Source organism: Pseudoliparis swirei, chromosome 15 (assembly GCF_029220125.1).
Source record: "Pseudoliparis swirei isolate HS2019 ecotype Mariana Trench chromosome 15, NWPU_hadal_v1, whole genome shotgun sequence".
NCBI classification, from domain to species: Eukaryota; Metazoa; Chordata; class Actinopteri; order Perciformes; family Liparidae; genus Pseudoliparis; species Pseudoliparis swirei.
In genome coordinates this window covers 2465742-2487906 of record NC_079402.1, presented here as the reverse complement: position 1 = coordinate 2487906, position 22165 = coordinate 2465742, and the positions used below count along the sequence as shown (strand labels likewise).

General features: G+C 45.5%; 2 protein-coding genes and 1 long non-coding RNA gene across 4 annotated transcripts in view; 2 read left to right on the top strand and 1 right to left on the bottom strand.

Annotated features, from left to right (window-relative positions):
• Window positions 1-1420, top strand: part of LOC130205129 (uncharacterized) — a 3682-nt gene extending 2262 nt beyond the window's left edge. Inside the window, exon 2 of the long non-coding RNA XR_008833883.1 lies at window positions 1-1420. This exon is cut by the window's left edge and continues 2000 nt beyond it. This is a non-coding gene — a long non-coding RNA (uncharacterized LOC130205129).
• ghrb (growth hormone receptor b) overlaps window positions 1-6047 on the bottom strand; it is a 14089-nt gene extending 8042 nt beyond the window's left edge. The window contains exons 1-2 of one of the 2 annotated variants that reach the window (XM_056432281.1): window positions 5909-6047; window positions 2922-3009 (exon numbers count right to left, since the gene is read on the bottom strand). In XM_056432281.1, coding sequence (XP_056288256.1) covers window positions 2922-3000 — 79 coding nt within the window. In that variant the 5' untranslated portion in view covers window positions 3001-3009; window positions 5909-6047. The remainder of the gene's footprint in view (window positions 1-2921; window positions 3010-5908) is intronic. The other variant, XM_056432282.1, reaches the window with a different exon arrangement.
• An 826-nt stretch (window positions 6048-6873) lies between these two features.
• On the top strand, window positions 6874-22155 carry c7b (complement component 7b). Its single transcript, XM_056432271.1, has 18 exons — window positions 6874-7047; window positions 9131-9186; window positions 9334-9409; window positions 11104-11245; window positions 11710-11854; window positions 15749-15887; window positions 16119-16247; window positions 16865-17108; window positions 17477-17590; window positions 17673-17839; window positions 18587-18818; window positions 18916-19087; window positions 19321-19408; window positions 19548-19680; window positions 20395-20586; window positions 20923-21016; window positions 21111-21286; window positions 21708-22155. The coding sequence occupies exons 1-18, from the start codon at window positions 7042-7044 to the stop codon at window positions 21878-21880; spliced, it is 2478 nt and encodes an 825-aa protein (XP_056288246.1). The 5' UTR covers window positions 6874-7041; the 3' UTR covers window positions 21881-22155.
• Window positions 22156-22165: the final 10 nt, after the last annotated feature.

The window sequence follows — 22165 nt, the reverse complement described above, 5'->3', positions numbered from 1 at the left end:
ACCTCATCCTACCTCCTCCTCCTACTCCCTCCTACTTCCTATCTTCTACCTCATCCTACCTCCTCCTCCTCTTACCTCCTCCTCTTTTTTCTTCCTACCACCTATACCTCCTCCCTACTCCTACCTCCTAGTTCTACTTTCTATCTTCTACCTCCTACCTCCTCCTTCCTATCTTCTACCTCCTCATACATCCTCTTACCTCCTCCTCCCACGCCGGGACGTTGCAGCTGGTTACACGATGGACGTGTCGTGTGCCTAGCAGCCTTTCCGTGGAGGACGTAGATGACATCTACCTATTCGGAACTATGATTACAGGATTTCTGCTGTTTGGATTTGGCGTTGCCCTGGTTTATCGGAAAATTAAGGAAACGGTGACAGCCGTTAAAAGCCCCCTAAGGCTGCCCGACGAAATTGGATCGATTTGAAAAATGGGAGGAAAGTGGTGGAATAGCAGGTGCGCAAATTGGATGTAGCTGCTGGCAGACCAAACAATCCCAATCTTATCTGCTTTCGGCTCCCTCAACCAGAACGGTGCCTTGGCCAAGGCCGTTACGGGAACAACAACTCCCCTGAAGATCGCTGAAGTGAGAACCTCTCTCATTCCCTTCCCCCTATCCACAGACACCTGTGGTTGTTTTCTCCCAGGACCTTTCAAGGCTATCTCCATGGCAACGACCATCTTGCGGACTGAGAACTCTGTCTGTTGTGGCCTGGGGGAGGACGACATACCAGAACACGCACACGAACTTTCAATAATACTGATTGCATTCACTACCCCCCTCCCCCCATCCCACGCCTTCGCCTGCTTTTCACCCCCAGTGGGACCGGACGGGGCTGTGGCTGGCGCTGCTATGTTGGCGCCGGACCGGCTGGCTGCTTGTCGGTGCTGGTTACCTTCTGCCCCCAATGGATGGGCTTAGATCACCCAGTTGTTGGATTACCTCCCCTCCCCCCTTCCTACTCGTTGCAAGTCATGTCTAAAATGTATGTGCTTATGTGCTAAGGTGTTTTTTTCCTGCTCCCACACTGTACCCCCTCTCGGGGCATAGTCGGGGGGTTGGTGTTTTTTCTCGCCTTCTTCCCTCATGTTATGCTGTAATCTTTCATCCACCCTTTCTTGTAATTTCGATGCTTTTGTACCTGTACTCTGGCAAACGACAAATAAATATATCAATCAATCAATCAAAAATCCTACCTTATACCTCCTCCTAACTCCTCCTCCTACATACTCTTACCTCCTACCTCCTTCTCTTACCTTCTATCTCCTCCTAACTCCTCCTCCTACCTTAAAACTAACCCAATGCCAGCATGTAGAGAGGAATGTTTTGACTCCTTCCCTTAAGGACACAGACAGCGAGGACGTTGTGTAAAGGAGACGAAGGAATACACAAGGTGATAATTAAAAGTTGGCCAAACCGACTCCAACTGGGTTTATAAACATCGCTGAGGCTCCGTTGAAGAGTCTTGGCAGCGTGTCCTCACATATTATCATTAGTATTATTATGATTATTAGGACTATTATGATTATTATGATTGTTAATATTATTATTATGATTATGATTATTATTAATATTATAAGTATTCCTATTATTATTTGATTATGATTATTATTAATATGATTATTATTAATATGATTATTATTAATATGATTAATATGATTAATATGATTATTATTATTATTATTGTTGTTATTATTGTTGTTGTTATTATTATTATTATTATTATTATTATTATTATTACCCGGGGGACACTGCGGCCTCGTTTCCTAGAGGAATGAACCTGAAGCCTCACGGAACAGGCCCGAGCACGGGAACTCTAACTGGTCAACACACAGGCGTGTATGCAAACACACACGCACACACACACACACACACACACACACACACACACACACACACACACACACACACACACACACACACACACACACACACACACGCACACACAAGCCGCCCCCCCCCCCCCCCCCGGCCCCCGACACACACACACACTGAACAGCTTCTCCATTGTTCAGCAGGAACTCTCTCCGCTCTCCAGAATTCCTGGGAAGCTCTGAGGGTGGCGCTGGTTGCGCAACACTTCTGCTACTAAATATTCATCTGCCCCCCCACACACACACACACACACACACACACACCAGTTAAGAACAACAAAGGTTCTTATATGGTTCTTTAAAAGGCTTTGTGGTTCTACGAAGAACCATCACCTACTGGAGAACCTTTCTTTCATTTGAGGCACCTTTATAGGTTCTTTAAAGAACCCTGGTTTTAAAGGTTCTTTGTGGAACCAGAAATGGTGCCTTAAAGAACCATGTTCTGAAGGTTCTTTGAGACACCATTATAGGTTATTTAAAGTACTCTTTAAGGAAATGGTTCTCTAAAGAACCCTGGTTTGGAAGGTTCTTTGTGGAACCATAAATGGTGCCTTAAAAACATGTTTTCAAGGTTCTTTGAGAGACCTTTATACGTTTTTTGAAGACCTATTCAAGGATATGGTTCTTCAGAGAACCCTGATCTGAAAGGTTCTTTTAGGCACCAGAAATGGTGCCTTAAAGAACCATGTTTTACAGTTCTTTGAGGCACCTTTATAGGTTTTTTGAAGAACACTTTAAGGAAATGGTGCCTTAAAGAACCCTGGATTGAAAGGTTCTTTGTGGAACCAGAAATGGTTCTTCTATGGCATCACTGAAGAGCCATGTTCGGTTCCAGATGCTCCCTCATGTGTGTGTGTGTGTGTGTGTGCTGTTGTGTAACTCGTGAATCCAGAACACAAACACAACGCTGCACACACACTATTGCGCAACATTACTGTCATCGTTATGTTTAAGCGTGAAGAACTACAATCTGTCTCAGGTGTTTACAAAATAATTTAAAACAAATGTTTTTATATAATGCTGATAGAACAGATATTCATGACCTCACCTGGCTCAGAGGCCGACTCCCACGGCGAGAGAGCGAAGACGAGGAGGGAGAAGAAGAGCGCGGGCCGAGCGGCGGCCATGGCGTGGAGCTGTGGAGGGAGACATGAGGCCGGAGTGAGAGACCGGCCAGGACACCGAGAGACGTTCAGGTCCCGTTGGAGCATGCAGCGCTCAGGTGTTACACACACACACACACACAGCGGCCGCTTCCTTTCCTAGCGCTCGGCCGGAGGGCGCGGGATGCAATCGCTTTCTCTGAATACCTGGAAGGCGTCCGGACACACGCCCTGTTTACTGAGTCGTCCAGCACTTTGGGGATTTATTTGACCACTTCAGTTGCTTTAAAATCAGACAGAGTGACACTTCAACTGACATTAGCGAGTCCTTTTTGTACTTAAGAACTTTAAATTCCTTTCGGTAGCGACACTTCAAACTCTTGAGATTCCGCTCGGTGCCACTGACACTTCAGCTTCGTTCGATGCTTTCAACTCTTTTCAGCACTTCAATTTGAACGACCGCTTCCACTACGTTCAGAGAACTGGTTTTCCGGTGTCTCCACTCCAACTGACACTCGGGCTTTGTTGACATCTTCAACTCCTTTTCCAGAGCCCTTCACTCTGTTTGCTATAACTTTTACTTTTTCAACTTGACGCATTGCTTTCACTTTTTTTGTTTGCACTTCAAATACTACTTTACATTCCTCACGGCAGCGACACTTCAAAGACTTGAAATTCCACTCCTGACACTTCAGCTTTGTTCGATGGTTACACTTTAAATGTTCTTCCGACTCTTTTCAGCACTTCAATTTGAACGACCGCTTCCACTACTTTCAGGAATGTTTTTTCCGGTCTCTACACTTCAACTAACACTCAGGCTATGTTGATGCTTTCTATTCACTTGGACTCCTTTCACACTTCAACTTCATTCATTCAAAGTTCAACTGCCTTTAATCCACCACTAATTCTTTACGCGCACATCACTTCAAATGTCCGAATGACACTTGAACTGACATCAGCAACTCCTTCTCCAGAGCCCTTCACACCCCGTTCTGTTTGCTATAACTTTTACTTTTTCAACTTGATGCTTCGCTTTCCCTTTTTTTGTTTGCACTTCAAATACTACTTTACATTCCTCACGGCAGCGACACTTCAAAGACTTGAAATTCCACTCGGTGCAACTGGCACTTCAGCTTTGTTCGATGGTTACACTTCAAATGTTCTTCCGACTCTTTTCAGCACTTCAATTTGAACGACCGCTTCCACTACTTTCAGAGAAATGCTTTTCCAGTGTTTACACTTCAACTAACACTTAGGCTTTTTTGATGCTTTCTATTCACTTTAAATGCTCCACTAATTATGTACAGACTGTCACTTCAGCTTCGTTCAATGCTTTCAACTCTTTTCAGCACTTCAATTTGAACGACCGCTTCCACTACTTTCAGAAAAATGTTTTTTTCGGGTGTTTACATTTAAACTGACACTTGATGCGTTCTCTTCACTTGTAACACTCCACTAGCCCCTCACACGCTGCCACTTCACATGTCCGAGACACCACTTCATTTCCCCTCATCATCGTTCATAGTCATCGTTTTTTTTAACTCTCCACACGTGTTGCGCCCCGGTGAGACTCTCCGGTGTGTTCCACGTGACTCCAGAATAACAGGGGAACATAAACAACAACAATGAGTGCCAGGAGGAGGTTCCGGGTCACGTGACCTTTGAGGTTTTCACAATGTTCTCCATCCTGGAGAAGAAAAACACGTTTGGTTGTCGCCGTCCGACGCTGCCGGGTTCCTCCACATTCCTGCCTGGTTCAGATCCGGCTTCCTGAGCGTTGGATTCAGATCAGTTTCATCTTGACGAGCAGATCAGGACACGTGTCGGATTCATGATTTATGATTCATGATTTATGATATATGATTTATGATTCATGATATATCATGTCCGGTCCCTGAATGAGAATGTACAGTCTGATTGGTCCAGTCAGGCTTTATATACACACGGAACAAGTATGGTTCTTCAACGGTTCTTTAAAAGTCTTTGTGGTTCTACGAAGAACCATCACCTACTGGAGAACCATGTTTTCGTTTGAGACACCTTTATAGATTATTTAAAGAACCCTGGTTTGAAAGGTTCTTTGAGGAACCAGAAATGGTGCCTTAAAGAACCATGTTTTAAAGGTTATTTGAGACACCTTTATACGTTCTTTGAAGAACACTTTAAGGAAATGGTTCTTTAGAGAACCCTGGTTTGAAAGGTTCTTTGAGGAACCAGATATGGTTCTTCTATGGCATCAATCTGAAGAACCATGTTTGGTTCCAGATGCTCCTTCGTGGTTCTGTGTGTAGTAGTAACTCTGTTATGTGTTCATGTGCACGGTGATGTCTCTTCTTCCTTTTCTTTCTCCCGTTACCGTTGTGTTCAGGTGACGTGTGTCCCGTGAGGTCCCGGGACAAGATGACGTCATATATGTACATATGTGTGATTTCTGGGAACTATAAATAATTAAATTAACACCAGACTGAACATTAACAGATGAGATTCAACATACATTTGGATTGAAGAATGAAAACAATCAAATATCCAAAATAATAACCATTTAATGTTGAGACATTTGTTTACCAACTATATCATATTTTTTAATAATTTAGTAATTTGTTCTCCTCTCAACTCTCTTGAGTTACTTTGAATTAATACTTTACCTCCGGACTACTTTTGTGGCAGTTTCCGTTAAATTAACTTGTTTTACAATCCGCCTCCCGGTTGACCGGGTTTTCCCTCCCGTGCGCTCCCTGAGATTGCGCAAGATTATCTTGGCACAAACACACGCACACACACACACGCACACACACACACCAACACACACTCACACACACCAACACACACTCACACACACCAATAACTACGAGCCGCCGCTGCAGTATTCAACAGTTGATTGTATAAGTATACAAATGTCACACACACACACACACACACACGCAGGACTCACGCGGAGGCGAGGTGCACGGCAGTCGGTCCCGGTTCCTTTACGGGTCTCCTCCGTGCCGCGTTGAAGTTTCTCACGCGCGGAAGGAGACACCGACCGCGTCACACCCTGCAGGACTCTAAAGGCACCGCGGTGTGATACTGTCTGGCGTGGGAAGCCCCGCCCCTCGGGTCCGCGTGCACAGCTGTGACTGTGACACGGGGCGAAGGGCGCCTCTGCTGGCGGAATATGATACTCCTTTATAAAAGAAACGGGTTATTAATTGATTTAATTATTTAATTGATTGTCGAGAAGACAAATTAATCACACATTGACCGGTTTGGTTGTATTTTATTCATTTTATTACTCCGGACATGTCACATTGTTGCTGTACATGTTTGAATGTAATGCACATTGAGTTTTCTTGTAATAAAAAATAAATACAAAAATATGAAGTGACACTTGGTGAATAACGACTCATCGTGTTTTTAATTGCTCCACAAGAGGAAAACAACATATTAAAGACATTAAAGGAACAAGTTGTTTTCATCTATGGAACCGAGTTGTATGAATAAAAAATAAAACATGACAACAAGGCGTCAGCTTGGGTTCCCTCCGGGTTCTCCGGGTTCTTCGGGTGCTTCGGCCTCCTCCGAGAGTCTAAACGCATTCAACTTGGGGTTAATTGGAGATCTTAAATTGCCCCGTATTCAAGTGTAAATGTGATTAAACGCTAATAGTTCTTAATGCTCTGAATATTTGGAATTTCAATGAATAGTTACCTGAAGTTGTGGATATTATTACCACATGCATGTTTACAGACTCAAATGCATTCCAATATGGGCCAATTGGGGATTTTTTTGACCTTTGACCTTTGCCCGAACCATGCAGCTTCATGGTGTTCTTATCCAGAATAAACAAGTGTGGTGCAACTGGTCCGGTCACACAGACATTAAACTCACGGTTGTTGCAGGTGGAAGAGAACACGGGTCTCTGTCCGTGACTCGTGAATGAACAGAGGAAGTCCAGACCGTGGACGTCTTTACCGAGGTGAATCCTGCACTGTGGGGTCAGGAGGCTCCGCCCCCTGCTGGTTATAGGACCCTCAGTCCACCGGAGCTGGACTAGTGTGAGGACCAGAGTCTGAAGAGCACATCATGAAGGTACTGTGACCTCCAGCCGACACCATTCAGACTAGTGAGTGAGATGCTGTCAACCAAAGTATGGACAGGTGGTTCTTGAAGTAAGGCTGAGAGCTGATCTAGAGTAGAACCTTTACTGCTGGTCACTACCCACAGAACAATAGTGGTTCTTAAATGGTTCTTTAAAAGGCTTTAGAGCCATCACCTCCTGGAGAACCATTCTTTCGCTTGAGACACCTTTATAGGTTCTTTGAAGAACTCTTTATGGACAAGGTTCTTTGTGGAGCGTTAAAGAAAAATGGTGCCTTAAAGAACCATGTTTTCAAGGTTCTTTGAGACACCTTTATAGGTTCTTTAGATAACTCTTTAAGGAAATGTTTCTTTAAAGAACCCTGGTTTGAAAGGTTCTTTTTGGAACCTGAAATGGAGCCTTAAAGAACCATGTTTTGAAGGTTCTTTGAGGCACCTTTATAGGTTCTTTGAAGAACTATTTAAGGAAATGGTTCTTTAAAAGGCGTAGTGGGTCTATGAGGAACCATTCTTTCGTTTGTGGACCCTTCATATGTTCTTTGAGACACCTTTATAGGATATTTGAAGAAATATTTCAGGAAATGGTTCTTTAAAGAACCATGTTTAAGATTCTTTGAGGCATATTTATAGTTTTTTTGACGACCTATTTAAGGACATGGTTCTTAAAGAACCCTGGTTTGGAACGTTCTTTGTGGAACCAGAAATGGTTCTTCTAATCTATGGCATCACTCTGAAGAGTCATACATTATGACCGCTGTGCGTGTTCGGGTGGAAGCTTATTCTTTTCTTTATCGTCATTGTTTTAGTTTCACTCTCTGAGAATCATATCCCATCATGTGACTGTCAACATATCAGAAAGAGAGGACAGATTTCTGATCATTTTAAACCGTATTGCAATGCATAATGGGAAGTATATGCAAATATTCATCGTTTTGAATGAGTTGCATGCTTCCCTGAAACAGGAGAATATGAATTACAATAGTCTGGGCATAAAAACACAAGAATAAAGGTGAATTATTCTCCATCTCTGGTTAATAGCATTGATGTAAATTACTCGGACGTCGGGATGATGTTTGAAGGAGTTCATGTGAAGGTCAAAGGTCGTCTGGACATCAAGTGAACCGTTAAGTATCTTTAAAAACAAGGAAGCAGGAACCTGATGCACAAACGTTCTGATCAAATGAACTGCTGTGACTTCTGTCACAGAGTCGAGCATAAAGTAAACACAGGGGGAACGTGGAGGTCCCGGAGCGTTCTGTTTCCCTCATGAATCACAACGTGTTCACGTGTATCTTGTGATGACTAAATGTAACTCATACACATCTTCTCAGGAACTCTATTCATGGTGAATACTGCCAACATGGGCAGTTTAAAAGTAGCGTATGTTACGTCACGATGAAGGCTTCGTCAAGAGTCTTTATGAAGCTGCGTTCACGTGTTGGGAAATTCACAACACTTTACTCGCGTGAGTTTACTCGCTTTACAACTTGTGGTTTATTCTCTTTATTCGCTTCATTCGCTTCATTCACGTCATTCGCTCCTTAAAAGGGGCGGGGCTTAGAGGGGCGGGGCTTATATATGTGGCTTTACTCCGTGGAAACAGTTATCATCTCCTTCATCCAGCATGAAGAACTCACCACTAGTTCTGCTTCATACTTGTCAGAACATGTAACGCCCTCGTGTTTGGGTTCATAACATTAATATCATATTTATTTATATCTATATATATATATATATATATATATTTATCCATGACATCACCCGTAGGCTCACACAGCTCGGTGACCTTCACCTCTAGTCTGAATGTCTCTTCAGCTCCACTAGAGCAGCAGTTAGATTCACCAATGGCGGAGCAGCTCGACTCTGATTGGCTTTCACAACTCATCATCGGGCGAATTTTTCAAGAATGTTTTATGTTGAAATATTTAAACTTGCGCAATTTGCGACATTTGTGCATCTATCTTAACCATTGACTTTGCACGGGGTTCTACTTAACGCAGCTTTAAAAGTATGAATCTGGTTTTGAGATCACGGTTTTCTTTTTTAACGGTTTTCTTGCCTTTTTTGTCTCCAGTTGGATTTTCCTTTGTCGTCTTTGGCGTTGTTGGTCCTCTCTCTGTCTCCAGTGCGGTAGGTTCAAAGCCGTCTCTGCATCATCATCACTTGGAGAACGACGATCTGTCGACCTCTCTTCTCCTCATGAATCTAGAACCCGAGGAACAATTAAATATTGAGGAGACTGAACCACGTGAATGATTGTTCTTCCTTTGCTCTCAGCGGTCAGCGGCCGGTGAACTGCCGGTGGGGTCCGTACGGAGAATGGTCCGAGTGCGACGGCTGCTCCAGTACAAAGGTACCTCACAGCACACACACACACACACACACACAAACACAAACTGAATTCATTTCATTAAGCTGTGATCAAAACTACCCCTAACTAGAACGGGCACTCGGTAGAGCGCATACCTTCGCATATCACAAGATTGGACATGGAATTATGAACATTTTGGCATTAGTTGCATGCCAATTGGATATAAATTGACCGAGCTATGGTAAAAAAGAAGAGTTTGACCTTTTCATGACCTTGACCATGACCTTTGACCCGATCGTTCCCAAAGTCTAATCAAATGGTCCCCGGATAATAACCAATCATCCCACCAAATTTCATGCGATTCAAGAAGATGTTGACCTTTTTCATGACCTTGACCTTGACCTTAGACCCGATCGATCACAACATCTAATCAAATGGTCCCCGGATAATAACCAATCATCCCACCAAATTTCATGCGATTCAAGAAGATGTTGACCTTTTTCATGACCTTGACCTTGACCTTAGACCCGATCGATCACAAAATCTAATCAAATGGTCCCCGGATAATAACCAACCATCCCACCAAATTTCATGTGATTCTGTTTAAAACTTTTTTTGTTATGCGAATAACACGCATACAAATAAATAAATAAATAAATACACGGCGATCAAAACATAACCTTCCGCATTTTCAATGCGAAGGTAATTACGCAATACCTAATTCCACTCCTTAACACTCTACTGGGGCGCAGTGGTACTACAGGTGGGGCGCAGGAGGAAATGCAGAAAGACCTTTTATTGAGAATTTTACATATTACACAAGTTCAAAGTACACAGACATCAAATGAAGTCATGAATAAATACATGTTGGAATGCCTGTAGCTTCGTGGACATGTTTACGTGACGGCGTTAACGGGTTACGCGTGCGCGATGGCCGAGATTCCCTGATTCTTGGCATTTTGCCAACGCTGCTGCCCAACATTGAGCATGAATTGAGAGCTTGCAACCCGGTTAAAAAAAGATTTGTAGTGGAAAGAAGGCTCATTTCTAATAAAAATGGAGACATATCTGCACTGTTTTCTTGCCCAGGTTGCACCTTATTGTTTTGCAGTGTAAAAATCTTCATTGCCAAATATTTGAGTTTGTTTAGTTTAGTTTTTCACAGGTTGCACTTTATTGTTATGATCTTGAAAAGATATCCAGTGCAAAACAGGTTCATTGCAGCCACAATATGCTATGTATTTGCCAGTGTGCTTTTTTGCACTTTATTTGCATTGTTCCAACAAAGTGATTGCACATTTGGTTACTTGAAAATGAATGCAATTTTCTTTATTCTATTATTTTATAAAGCACAGATGGAGGAGTCACAAGAAGTTATTTCAATAAAAAGTCAGCAAAGACCATTTTGTTGGGGTGGGGCGTGAACATTTCTCTTGACGAAGTGTGAGAACCACTGCCTCAACCTAAACTGCATTATTCTAAGATGACCTGTAATGCAGAGTGTTAACCCGTAATACTGCAGAGTTAAAGGCTTGAATAGTTAATGGTTCATCTTGAGGAGACGAGAGTGTGTGTGAGCAGGCCGACACACACTTGTCTCAGCTTGTCATCGGACATCTCTACGACCGACACAACGACTACATGACGACAGAGAAGGACTTCCGACTCTCTGCCGATCGATTCATCCGCCTGGTCTTTGGTTCGTTTTAACCTCTCGCGGCCACTTCCTGTTTCAGACGCAGACTCGCCACGCGGAGGCGTACGCCCAGTTCGGGGGCGCGCCGTGTTCGGGGGAAGCCACTCAAACTCATCCGTGCGTCCCACATAGAGGATGTCCTCTGGCAACGGGTTGTGGAGAACGGTTCCGCTGCACCTCTGGTATGTCGCAACGTATTTAACTCAGACATTTTCAAACCAATGCTTTGAATTTAGATATTTATGATACACACAGAAAAATGAAGGTGCTATCTGGAACCGAAAATGGTTCTTCAGAGTGACGCCATAAAGACTTTTTGGTTCGACAAAGAACCTTACCAGGGTTCTTCAAAGAACCTATAAAGGTGTCTCAAAGAACCTTCAGAACATGGTTCTTTAAGGCACCATTTATGGTTTCACAAAGAATCTTTCAAACCAGGGTTCATTAAAGAACCATTTCCTTAAAGAGTTCTTCAAAGAACCTATAAAAGTGTCTCAAAGAACCTTCAAAATATGGTTCTTTAGGGAACACATTTTTGACACTTTTGACATTTACATAAAAGGGATTCCCCCTCCCCCCAACCCTCCCTACATTATGTATCTCGTAACGTGGAAGGAACAGGTCTGATGAATGAAACCCGGTGCAGGTCAGTGTATCAGCCGCTTTCTGGTCTGTAACGGAGACCAGGACTGTGAGGACGGCCGGGATGAGAGAGGCTGTGGTCCGGAGGGCAGCCGGTCCCCATGTGACCTCGACAAACCCCCCCCCAGCTTTGAGCTCACAGGCCGAGGGTGAGTCCTGAACAACAGCTTGATAAGTGATGCTTGGTCTGGAAAAGCACATCAGCTGTTCTTTAAAAAAACTATTCCTTAAAGAGTTCTTCAAAGAACCTATAAAGGTGCCTCAGAGAACTGTAGAAACATGGTTCTTTAAGGCACCATATAGATAGATAGAGATAGATAGATATATACTTTATTAATCCCCAAGGGGAAATTTGTCGAGTCAGTAGCAGCAACACACAAGAATAAAAAAACAAAACACAAAATATAAGAAGGGTTAGGGTGATCTGGCAAGAGATGAACTGTTGTAGAGCCTCATAGCCGTCGGCAGGAATGTTCTCCTGTATCTCTCCTTGTGGCAGCGGAGCGTGAGGAGACGTCTGGAGAAAGTACTCCTCTGTCCCTGTAGGAGGTGGTGGAGAGGGTGGTCCGGGTTGTCCAATATGGACACCAGTTTCTTCAACGACCTCCTCTCCACCACCTGTTCCAGGTGCTCCAGCTGGCAGCCGATGATGGAGCCAGCCTTCCTAACCAGTTTGTTAAGACGGCTGGTGTCACCGGCTCGATGCTGCTCCCCAGCAGACAATGGCAAAGTGCAGCACACTGGCGACAACCGACTGGTAGAATAACTCCAGCATCTTGCTGCACACGTTGAAGGATCAAGCTTTCTCAGGAAAAAGAGTCGACTCATCCCTTCTTGTAAACAGCATTGATGTTGGCCTTCTAGTTCAGTCGGCTGTCGATGGAGACGCCCAGGTACTTGTACCTCCACCATGTCCACGTCCACTCCCAGGACACTCAGAGGTGTAGGAGCTGTCGCCTTCCTCCTGAAGTCCACCACCATCTCTCTGGTCTTGGCCAGGTTCAGCCGCAGGTGGTTCTCATCGGGCCACTTTACAAAGTCACTCACCACTGCCCTGTACTCCTCCTCCCGTCCATCCCTAATACACCCGACCACTGCAGAATCATCAGAGTACTTCTGCAGATGGCATGACTCCGTGTTGTACTGGAAGTCACTGGTGTACAGGGTGAAGAGGAAGGGAGACAGAACAGTTCCCTGTGGGGCTCCAACATCACTGACCACCGTTCCAGACAGCACACGGCCCATTCTGACAAACTGTGGTCTGCCTGTGAGGTAGTCAGTGATCCAGGAGATGGTGGAGCGTCCACACGGCCACCGCAGCTTCTCACTCAGCAGCAGTGGCTGGATGGTGTTAAATGCACTGGAGAAGTCAAAGAAAGTGACTCTCACAGAGACACCGGTTCCATCCAGGTGCGACTGAGCTCGTGCAGCAGGTAGATGATGGCGTCGCCACTCCCACATGAGGCTGGTAAGCAAATTGCAGAGGGTCCAACGATGATTTCACCTGCGGCCGGAGGTGGGCCAAGACCAGCCTCTCCAGCACCTTCATCACATGGGAGGTGAGGGCGACCGGTCGGTAGTCGTTGAGGCCAGATGGTGTTGACTTCTTTGGGACAGGGACCAGGCACGACGTCTTCCACAGCACCGGGACTTCCCCCAGCCTCAGGCTGAGGTTGAAGAGGCGCTGCAGGACACCAGACAGCTGGGTGGGCAGGTCTTTAGGACCCTGGGGCTGATGCCATCAGGACCTTCAGCTCTGCGCTGGTGTAGTTTCTCCAGCTGTCTTCTCACCTGGTCAGTCGTCACAGAGAGAGGGGGGAGGGTGGAGGAGCCCATTGTTATTGAGGGCTCGGTGGATGTGCAGCTCAGCAGGGGGGACAGAGGGGGAGGAGGTGTTTGGGAGGTGTGATGTGTGGAGGAGACGGGAGGGCTGTGAACTGAACCTATTGAAAAACAGTTCAGCTCGTTGGCCCTCTCCAGGGAGCCCCTGGCTGTCTCCTCCCACCTTGAAGCCAGTTATCTGCTTCATGCCAGACCACACCTCCCTTGTGTTGTTCAGCTGGAGTTTGGCCTCCAGCTTCCTCCTGTAGGAGTCCTTGCCCTCCCTGAGCTTCACCTTTAGGTTGCGCTGGGCTCTCCTCAGCTCATCCCTGTCTCCAGACCTGAAAGCAGCTTTCTTCATGTTAAGAAGCGCCTTCAGGTCCCTGGTGATCCAGGGCTTGTTGTTGGGGAAGCAGCGCACAGTCCGTGATGGGATGGTGGTGTGTTCACAGAACTTGATGTATTCCGTGATGCAGTCGGTCATACTGTTGATGTCCTCCCGTGCGGTCCGCACAACACATCCCAGTCCGTTGACTCAAGCAGTCCTGTAGAGCGTCGTTAGTCTCCAGAGACCACCTCCTCACAGTCCTGGTGGTCAACCGCAGCCTCTTCACCAGAGGAACAGACCTGGTGTCAGCCGGACCAGGTCATGATCAGACCTGCCGAGGGGGCAAGGGCAGTGGCGCTGTATGCGTCCTTAGTATTAGCATACAGCAAGTCCAGAGTTTTATTGTTCCTTGTTGGGCAGTCTATGTATTGATGGAAGGTTGGCAGAGCTTTATCCAATGTGGTGTGGTTAAAGTCACCAGTGATAGTCATGAATGCTCCAGGCTGATGATTCAGCAGAGCAGACACAGTGGAGTGGATGGTGTCCACAGCTTCCTCAGCGTCAGCTGATGGCGGCACGTACACGACAACCACAATGGCGGACGTGAACTCTCTCGGCAAATAGTACGGGCGCATCCCCACGGCCAACAGTTCAATGTTCGGGCTACAGAAGCGCTCCTTCACGCACACATGGTCCGGGTGGCACCACCGTTCATTCACATAAACAGCGATCCCGCCCCCCCTCTTCTTACCGCTCTGTGTAGCGTCTCTGTCAGCCCGAACAGTCCTGAAGCCGGGCAAAGACGCGCTGTGATCCGGATAGTCAGCGTGTAGCCACGTCTCAGTGAAGCACAGGAGACTGCTCTCACGGAAGATCCTCTCGGTCATTACCAGCGCGCCGAGCTCATCCGTCTTATTCGCCAAAGACCTCACGTTCCCCGTTATGATCGACGGTACCGAGGGTTTGTATCTCCTCGTTTTAGCCCTCCGCTTGACACCCGATCTGCAACCGCGAGCCCTCCTCCGTAGCTCCAGCGGGATCACAGGTCTGTCTCCAGGCAGAAGCTGCGGCCTGCACAGCGCGATCAGCTGAGCACGCGAGTAGACGACGGACCCCGTCATTGTTTTGCTGTGTCTCACCGATACTCACGACAAAGTGAACAAAAGCCACAGTAGAATTATCGAAAAAAGTAGTTATGGTCCAGTGTCCGACCGTAACTAAGACAAACGTGAAAGAAAAGAAAAAGAAAAAGAGAGGAAAAGTGCAAAAAAGACAATAAAATAAAAGCAAAACGCCACTACTGAAACAAGCAGCCGTTGGCACAGCGCTTCCGGTCTAGGACTATATCTGGTTCCACAAAGAACCTTTCAAACCAGGGTTCTTTCAAGAACCATTTACTTTAAGAGTTCTTCAAAGAACCTATAAAGGCATCTCAGAGAACCTTAAAAACATGGTTCTTTAAGGCACCATATATGGTTCCACAAGGAACCTTTCAAACCAGGGTTCTTTAAAGAACCATTTATTTAAATAGTACTTCAAAGAACCTTTAAAATGTGTCTCAAAGAACCTTCAGAAAATGGTTCTTTAAGGCACCATTTATGGTTCCACAAAGAACCTTTCAAACCAGGGTTCTTTAAAGAACCGTTTACTTAAAGAGTTCTTCAAAGAACCTATAAAGGGTCCTCAGAGAACCTTAAAAACATGGTTCTTTAAGGCACCATATCTGGTTCCACAAAGAACCTTTCAAACCATGGTTCTTTAAAGAACAATTTACTTAAATAGTTCTTCAAAGAACCTATAAAGGTGCCTCAAACAAAAAATGGTTCTCCAGTAGGTGATGGTTCTTCGTAGAACCACAAATCCTTTAAAAGAACCATTATTTTTCTGAGTGCAGGTACGACGTGTTGACGGGCAGACTGAGGGCCGGTGTGATCAACACTCTGAGCTTCGGAGGGCAGTGCAGGAAGGTGTTCAGCGGCGACCACAAAGTCTCTTACAGGCTGCCGCAGAACATCCTCAGGTTCTCCTTTGAGGTGAGTCCAACGAGAAATCAACGGTGTGGTGTTCATGTCCACGGATCGTAATGTTGAGGAACATGTTTAATTGGTAATCTTATCTTGTTGTCACTCAATGGAAACATCTCCTGGTGCCTTCATAGACCTCCCAGCGTCAATAGGCCGACCTGGAGCCACGCAGCCGGTGTGCTCAGAGTAAATAACGCAGAGGATGATGAGCGCCTGTCGGCTTCTGTTTGGCGCTTTCAGGTGGAAGTAGAAAACGAGGAGAGCGACGAGTCCTACGACAGCCTCTGGTCCTACGAGCAGCACATCCAGTCCGACGCTTTGGTGGGAAACGACCGCCGTGCCTTCCACAAAGATCTCCGTGACAATAAGGTGACCCCGACGTGGAAATCACTCATCTCAGATTTCATATACTGTGATGCTGCGTTCACACCAAAAGCGGGATGCAGATATTCGGAAAGCTTTTTCGCTTGACAAGTTGAGGTTTATTCGCGTCATTCCCTTCATTCGTGCCTTAGAGGGGGCGTGGCTTATCTCCGTGGAAACAGTTATCATTTCCTTCATCCACCACTAGTTCTGCTTTATACTTGTTGAGGACGTCCCACAAACGTCTGAACATCTAACGCCCTCGTGTTTGGGTTCATAACATTAATATAATATATACTGTATATTTATACATGACGTCACCCGTAGGCTCACACAGCTCGGTGACTTTCACCGACTACGTCTGAATGACTTCCAGCTCTACTAGAGCAGCAGTTAGATTCACCAATGGCGGAGCATCTCAACACTGATTGGTTTACGCAACTCAGCGTCGGGCCAGTTTTTCTTTTCGATCTATTTGCGCCGCCTGGCGTCAATTCATGTCAATAGCAACCATTTGATGCATTGACTTGCATCTACTCGCAACGCTTTTGGTGTGTACGCAGCATACGTGTTGGACACAGTGACTCATATTGATTTTTGTTTTTTTCACATACGTCGTCCAGGCTTACAGATTCATAGTCATGAAGAACACGGTGGAGCTGGCCCGGTTCCAAAACTCCGCCCCTGAGTATTTGACGCTGGCCGAAGGCTTTTGGAGGGCCTTGTCCTCGCTGCCCGACGCGTACGACTACTCCGCCTACCGCCGGCTGTTGGACACGTACGGCACGCATTACCTCTCCGAGGGGTCGCTCGGAGGCAAATATCAAGCCCTGTTGGAGTTGGACCGCCAGGATCTCGAATCCACCGGTAAGAGAATGATAATAATGATGATGTCGCTCTACGGACGCTGTAGACGTTCTACTTCAAACTACATCGGAAAGGGTGGGTTATTTGGGAATGTTGTGAATTGGCTTTTGCTAAATGGAGGCAAAGTACGACGCCTTTCACTTGACCACCATGGGACCTTATTTCTGTAAAAAATGTGACAAGAGATAAGTCTATTTTGATCCTGTTAGAGTTGTGCCATGAATTACACATATGAAGTTTGTCAATTTAAAAGATAAGGACTTTGGCTTCAAAGTATTGCCATAAATATACAATTTAAATTCTCAATGAACTGAAATGTGTTGCCTGAACAGTTATAAATCTCTTGCTCCTGCCTCGTGTGTGTAAAGAAACAACCAATATAGATTACCAGAGGTGTTGGCGAAAGGTGAAACGTCGTTTTTTCCGGAAGAAAGTCAAGACCGTCTGTGAGAAACTGACAAAAGCTCTCTCAAACAACCACGGTGAGCGAAAGCTTTCTTATTTAGAGCATGACACCACAGAGCCGGCTCTTTAGCCTGAGCTCTGATGTCACTTTGCCTGCAGGAAACAACGTGAACAAGATGTCCATAAAGGTCGACGTGATCGGAGGGGATCCGACCTTCACGGGCGCTCTGAGTCTTCTGGATCTGGAAAACCCGGAAGCTAACGGAGAGATCTACGACAACTGGGCCTCCTCCGTCAAAGACTTCCCCGAAGTCATAGACCAGAAGGTAGAAGCTTTGTTTTCAACACATATTGAGTTAAAACTAAGTAGCATTACCTCGGTGAGTTACCGCCAACGGGGTTTAGAAATCCCAAACCCTGCCAAAGGCTACGAGATGGCTACATGTATGCTGACAGCGCCCTTCTCTTAAAGAGACAGCGCCCTTCTCTTAAAGAGACAGCACTGTCTTCCAAAGGCACAACAAGCACTTGTCTCCCTTTACAGTTAGTGTGTGCACAGGTGAACAACACTCTCAAATATAGGAATAACACGTGAATTATCTTAAACACACATTTAAAGTAAATTTGAAAAAATGGACACAGTTGTATTAAATCAGTAAGATATACGACATAACATATTTCAGGGTGCTACATATTGCACATTGACAATATTAAGCCCGATTTGAAACATGTAACGGTAAGACATTGCTATTTTTATTCAAGCATAACCCTTAGTTTGATTACAATAGGAAAAATAAGGTCATATTGGTGTTTTATTCTTTGTGTTCCTATTATATTTGTACAAATGGCTTTTAATATGAAGACTGACACCAACATATTGTTATATAATATATGTTAGCTAATAGAGATAGCCTAGCCTTTGATTTAACGCTAGGTCACTGTCGCTAGTTAGCCAAGTATTCTAATGCACATCCTGTGAGTGTTAAAAAAATACAGGATGCATTTTTTCATATTTTGATGAGGATGTGAACATGTTAACTCATATATTAACGTACTTATATTCGGTTTCCCAGCTGCGTCCTCTGCACGAGCTGGTGAAGGAGGTGCAGTGTGCAGGTTTGAAGAAGCTCCACCTGAAGAGGGCCACGGAGGAGTACCTGGCCCAGGAGCATCCCTGCCGCTGCCGGCCCTGCCGGAGCAACGGCCGGCCTCTCCTGACGGCGGGCTCCGAGTGCAGCTGCGTCTGCCGCCCGGGAACCTCGGGACTGGCCTGCGACATCGGCGCCGCCACCGGAGAACAACCCGGTGAATGGACGCGAGACTCCGAGAGCGCAATGGGTTCATTGGACGTCGAAACCGCCCACAGAACAACGAGGAGTGAATCTTTCTCTCCTTCTCTCAGGGCTCATCCGTGGCAGCTGGAGCTGCTGGTCCTCGTGGGGATCCTGCTCCGGGGGTCAAAGGTCACGGATCAGAAGCTGCAACAACCCCGCCCCCAGCCGAGGTGGCCACCAGTGCTCCGGACTGCGGCTGGAGGGGAAGCCGTGTGAGGACGCCGACGTCCACTTCTTACAGTGAGGACACAAACAAGTCCTCACTCCAGTGAGACTGGTGTCTCGCAGTAGGAGACTTTTTGCAACCAAAGTCAGATTAAAACAAGGAAATAAGAGCTTTTTATCTTTGATTTGATCCTAGATATAGATTTGAAAGTGATCAATTAATGACAATTTCCTCATTACGCAGAACAAACTCAATGCCCACTGAGCAGCGGCTCACTGCTGCCTCACTGTTGACTGTTTGTGTGCAGGGTGATGGAGCCTCAGTGCTTCAATCTCTCTGCAACTCCACCCGAGACATGCGGAGCGCCTCCAAACCTCCGGAACGGATTCATTCAGGTCAGTTTGACTGATGTTTCCATTCCTGTAAACCTCGGAGACCAAAACAGTTACGCTGGTAAACCCGCAGACATCTTCTTGCAAATAATCCAACAGGTTGCACGTCTTTGAGCCACTGCTGTTTTCATTTCTTTCTCAGAATCCCAAAGATGTTTACCTGGTTGGAACCACGGTGGAGTACTCCTGCCTCCCAGGCCATCACCTCAGTGGAGACGCCGTGGCCCGATGCACTGAAGACCAGGAGTGGAGGACGGGCCCGGTGGTCTGTAAAGGTACGTCTTCACCCCGTCTCAGGAGCGACTTATGCCGCGATCACACTCGCTTGAGTTCACTCGGCCGGCAAGTTGTGGTTCATTCGCGTCATTAGCTTCATTCGCGCCTTAGAGGGGGCGGGGCTTATATCTGTGGCTTTACTCCGTGGAAACAGTTATCATCTCCTTCATCAACCATGAAGAACTCACCACTAGTTCTGCTTCATACTTGTTGAGGACGTCCCACAAACGTCTGAACATCTAACGCCCTCGTGTTTGGGTTCATAACATTAATTTATATAAACTGTATATATATATATATATATATACATGACATCACCCGTAGGCTCACACAGCTCGGTGACTTTCACCGACTATTTACGAATGACTTCCGCTTCCAGCTCCACTAGAGCAGCAGTTCGGTTCACCAACGTCGGAGCAGCTCAACGCTGATTGGCTTTAGTTCAAGCGTATGGCGAATGTTTCGCCAAAGTGGAAATATTTCAACTTGAGGCGAATGTGGTGAATCTTTTCGTGAAAATGTGCGTTAATCGCAACCATTGGCGTCTGTGCGTTGACTGTCTCTGCACAGGAGCTACTCGCACGAAAACTTCTCAACGCTTTTGTTGTGAACGCAGCTTTACACGACGTCAGATTTAAATAAAGTTAATATCCAAAACCCACATGTTGCTCTCAGGATCCACAACGTCACGGTTCCCTCTCTTCCCGTCACAGAGTCCACGTGCGGGATCCCTCCGCTCGACGGCCACGTCGTAGCCACGCCCACGCGAGCAGCCTATCCCGTCGGAGGCCGAGTGTCGCTCTCCTGCCCCGCGGGGTCAGAGCTGGAGGCCGAGGCCTCAGAGACCGCGTGCAGCCCCAGTCTGCAGTGGTCGCCTTCCCCGGCCGGCGCTCGCTGTAAAGCCGGTACGGCACCTTCATCCTCAGTCCAAATGCTGCAGCTGTGAAATATTGAACTGGAGAATTCTGGGCTGTGTCTTGTATATATATATATATATATATATATATATATATATATATATATATATTTATAGCTATGTTTATATATATATGTATATATACATATACTGTATCTATGTATATATATGTTTATATATACATATATATATATATGTATATATAAACATATATATATGTGTATATATATATATACATATGTATATGTATATATATACACATATATATATATATGTGTATATATATGTGTATATATATGTATATATATCTATGTTTTCTCTTCAGCGCCCTCAGCTCCTCCCCCGTCCGGCCTGAAGTGTAAGTTGTGGGAGAACGTAGGAAGAACCGAGTGTGTGTGTAAAATGCCATCTCAGTGCCTGTGAGTATGATTTCTGATAACACACACACACACACACACACATGGTGAAAACATGACATGACATTGACTGCATTGTTCCTTGTGTTGTCTCCAGGCCTTCCCTGCCGGCCTGTGCCCGTCTGGGCTCCAGCCGAGCCCGTCTTTTGAGCGTCTGTCAGCTCGGCGCTCTGCGGTGTTTGGGGCGGAGCTTCCAGTTGGCGAGTGACTGTGATTGGCCAGAGGAGATGACCACGACCTGCGTGAACTGCCGACCCGGGACTATCTGTCTGGGTGAGTCTGCCGGACAGTCTTTAAAGTCCTTATTTTTTTCATTCTTGTTGTTTTGGTCATTTTTGTCAAATGAAGATTAATATTGAGCTAGAACAGCGACTTTAAATTTGGCATTCAAAACAAAACCTGAACTTAAATGGTAAAATCAGTGTGGAAGAAAGCTCTCCAAAAATAATTAGTCAATGTAAACTGTACTTAAAATATATATTTTTTAATTATACATTATTATTATTTTTTATTATTTCTTTGCTAACTTTTTCAGCTGAAATTGTTCCGATATGAATGTTTCTCTCAGTTCAGGTTTTATTTTCAATGCAAATTTAAAATTTAAATATGATACTAATTTCCAGATTCTTACTTGGATTTGGAGTTTTTACACGTGTTTAAAAAAAAAAGACGTTTATTTTCCATCTCTACTTAGAATCGAAGTGTGTTTGTCAAGACGCCTCAGCGTGCCCTCGTGACTCCGCCCCCCTGTGCGTGAACTCGGGCGGCGGCGGCGTTGCCACGACGATGACCGAATGCGAGGCGGGGGCCAGGCGGTGCGCCGGGGAGACGGTCGATGTGCTCGGCATCGAGGCGTGTCCACGGTGAAGTGACCGTTCCTTTATTGCTTATATATTTTTTTAGCACACTCGAATGATGAAAATAAAAAAATAAAAAATTGCATTAAAAACAGTTTAATTTTACAAAAACAAAATATATCTGCCGGTTTCATTGAGGACTCAATGGCGTACATTACATATTGTTTCAGAGATTGTTTATAGTGTTTCTCTTTGGCCTCCATTCAATGATCGCCATGTATTGGCTGTTTTTAGACGGCATTTAATCAAATAAGTCATTATTAAATAAATGTTTTGTTTAATCTCTCTGTATCTT

What these genes read in the sequence shown, in the direction of transcription:
- c7b (XM_056432271.1), top strand. An exon ending in CGCCACCGGAGAACAACCCG is followed by an intron (nt 18,819 to 18,915) that starts GTGAATGGACGC and finishes TCCTTCTCTCAG; the next exon opens with GGCTCATCCGTGGCAGCTGG. An exon ending in GGGCCCGGTGGTCTGTAAAG is followed by an intron (nt 19,681 to 20,394) that starts GTACGTCTTCAC and finishes TTCCCGTCACAG; the next exon opens with AGTCCACGTGCGGGATCCCT.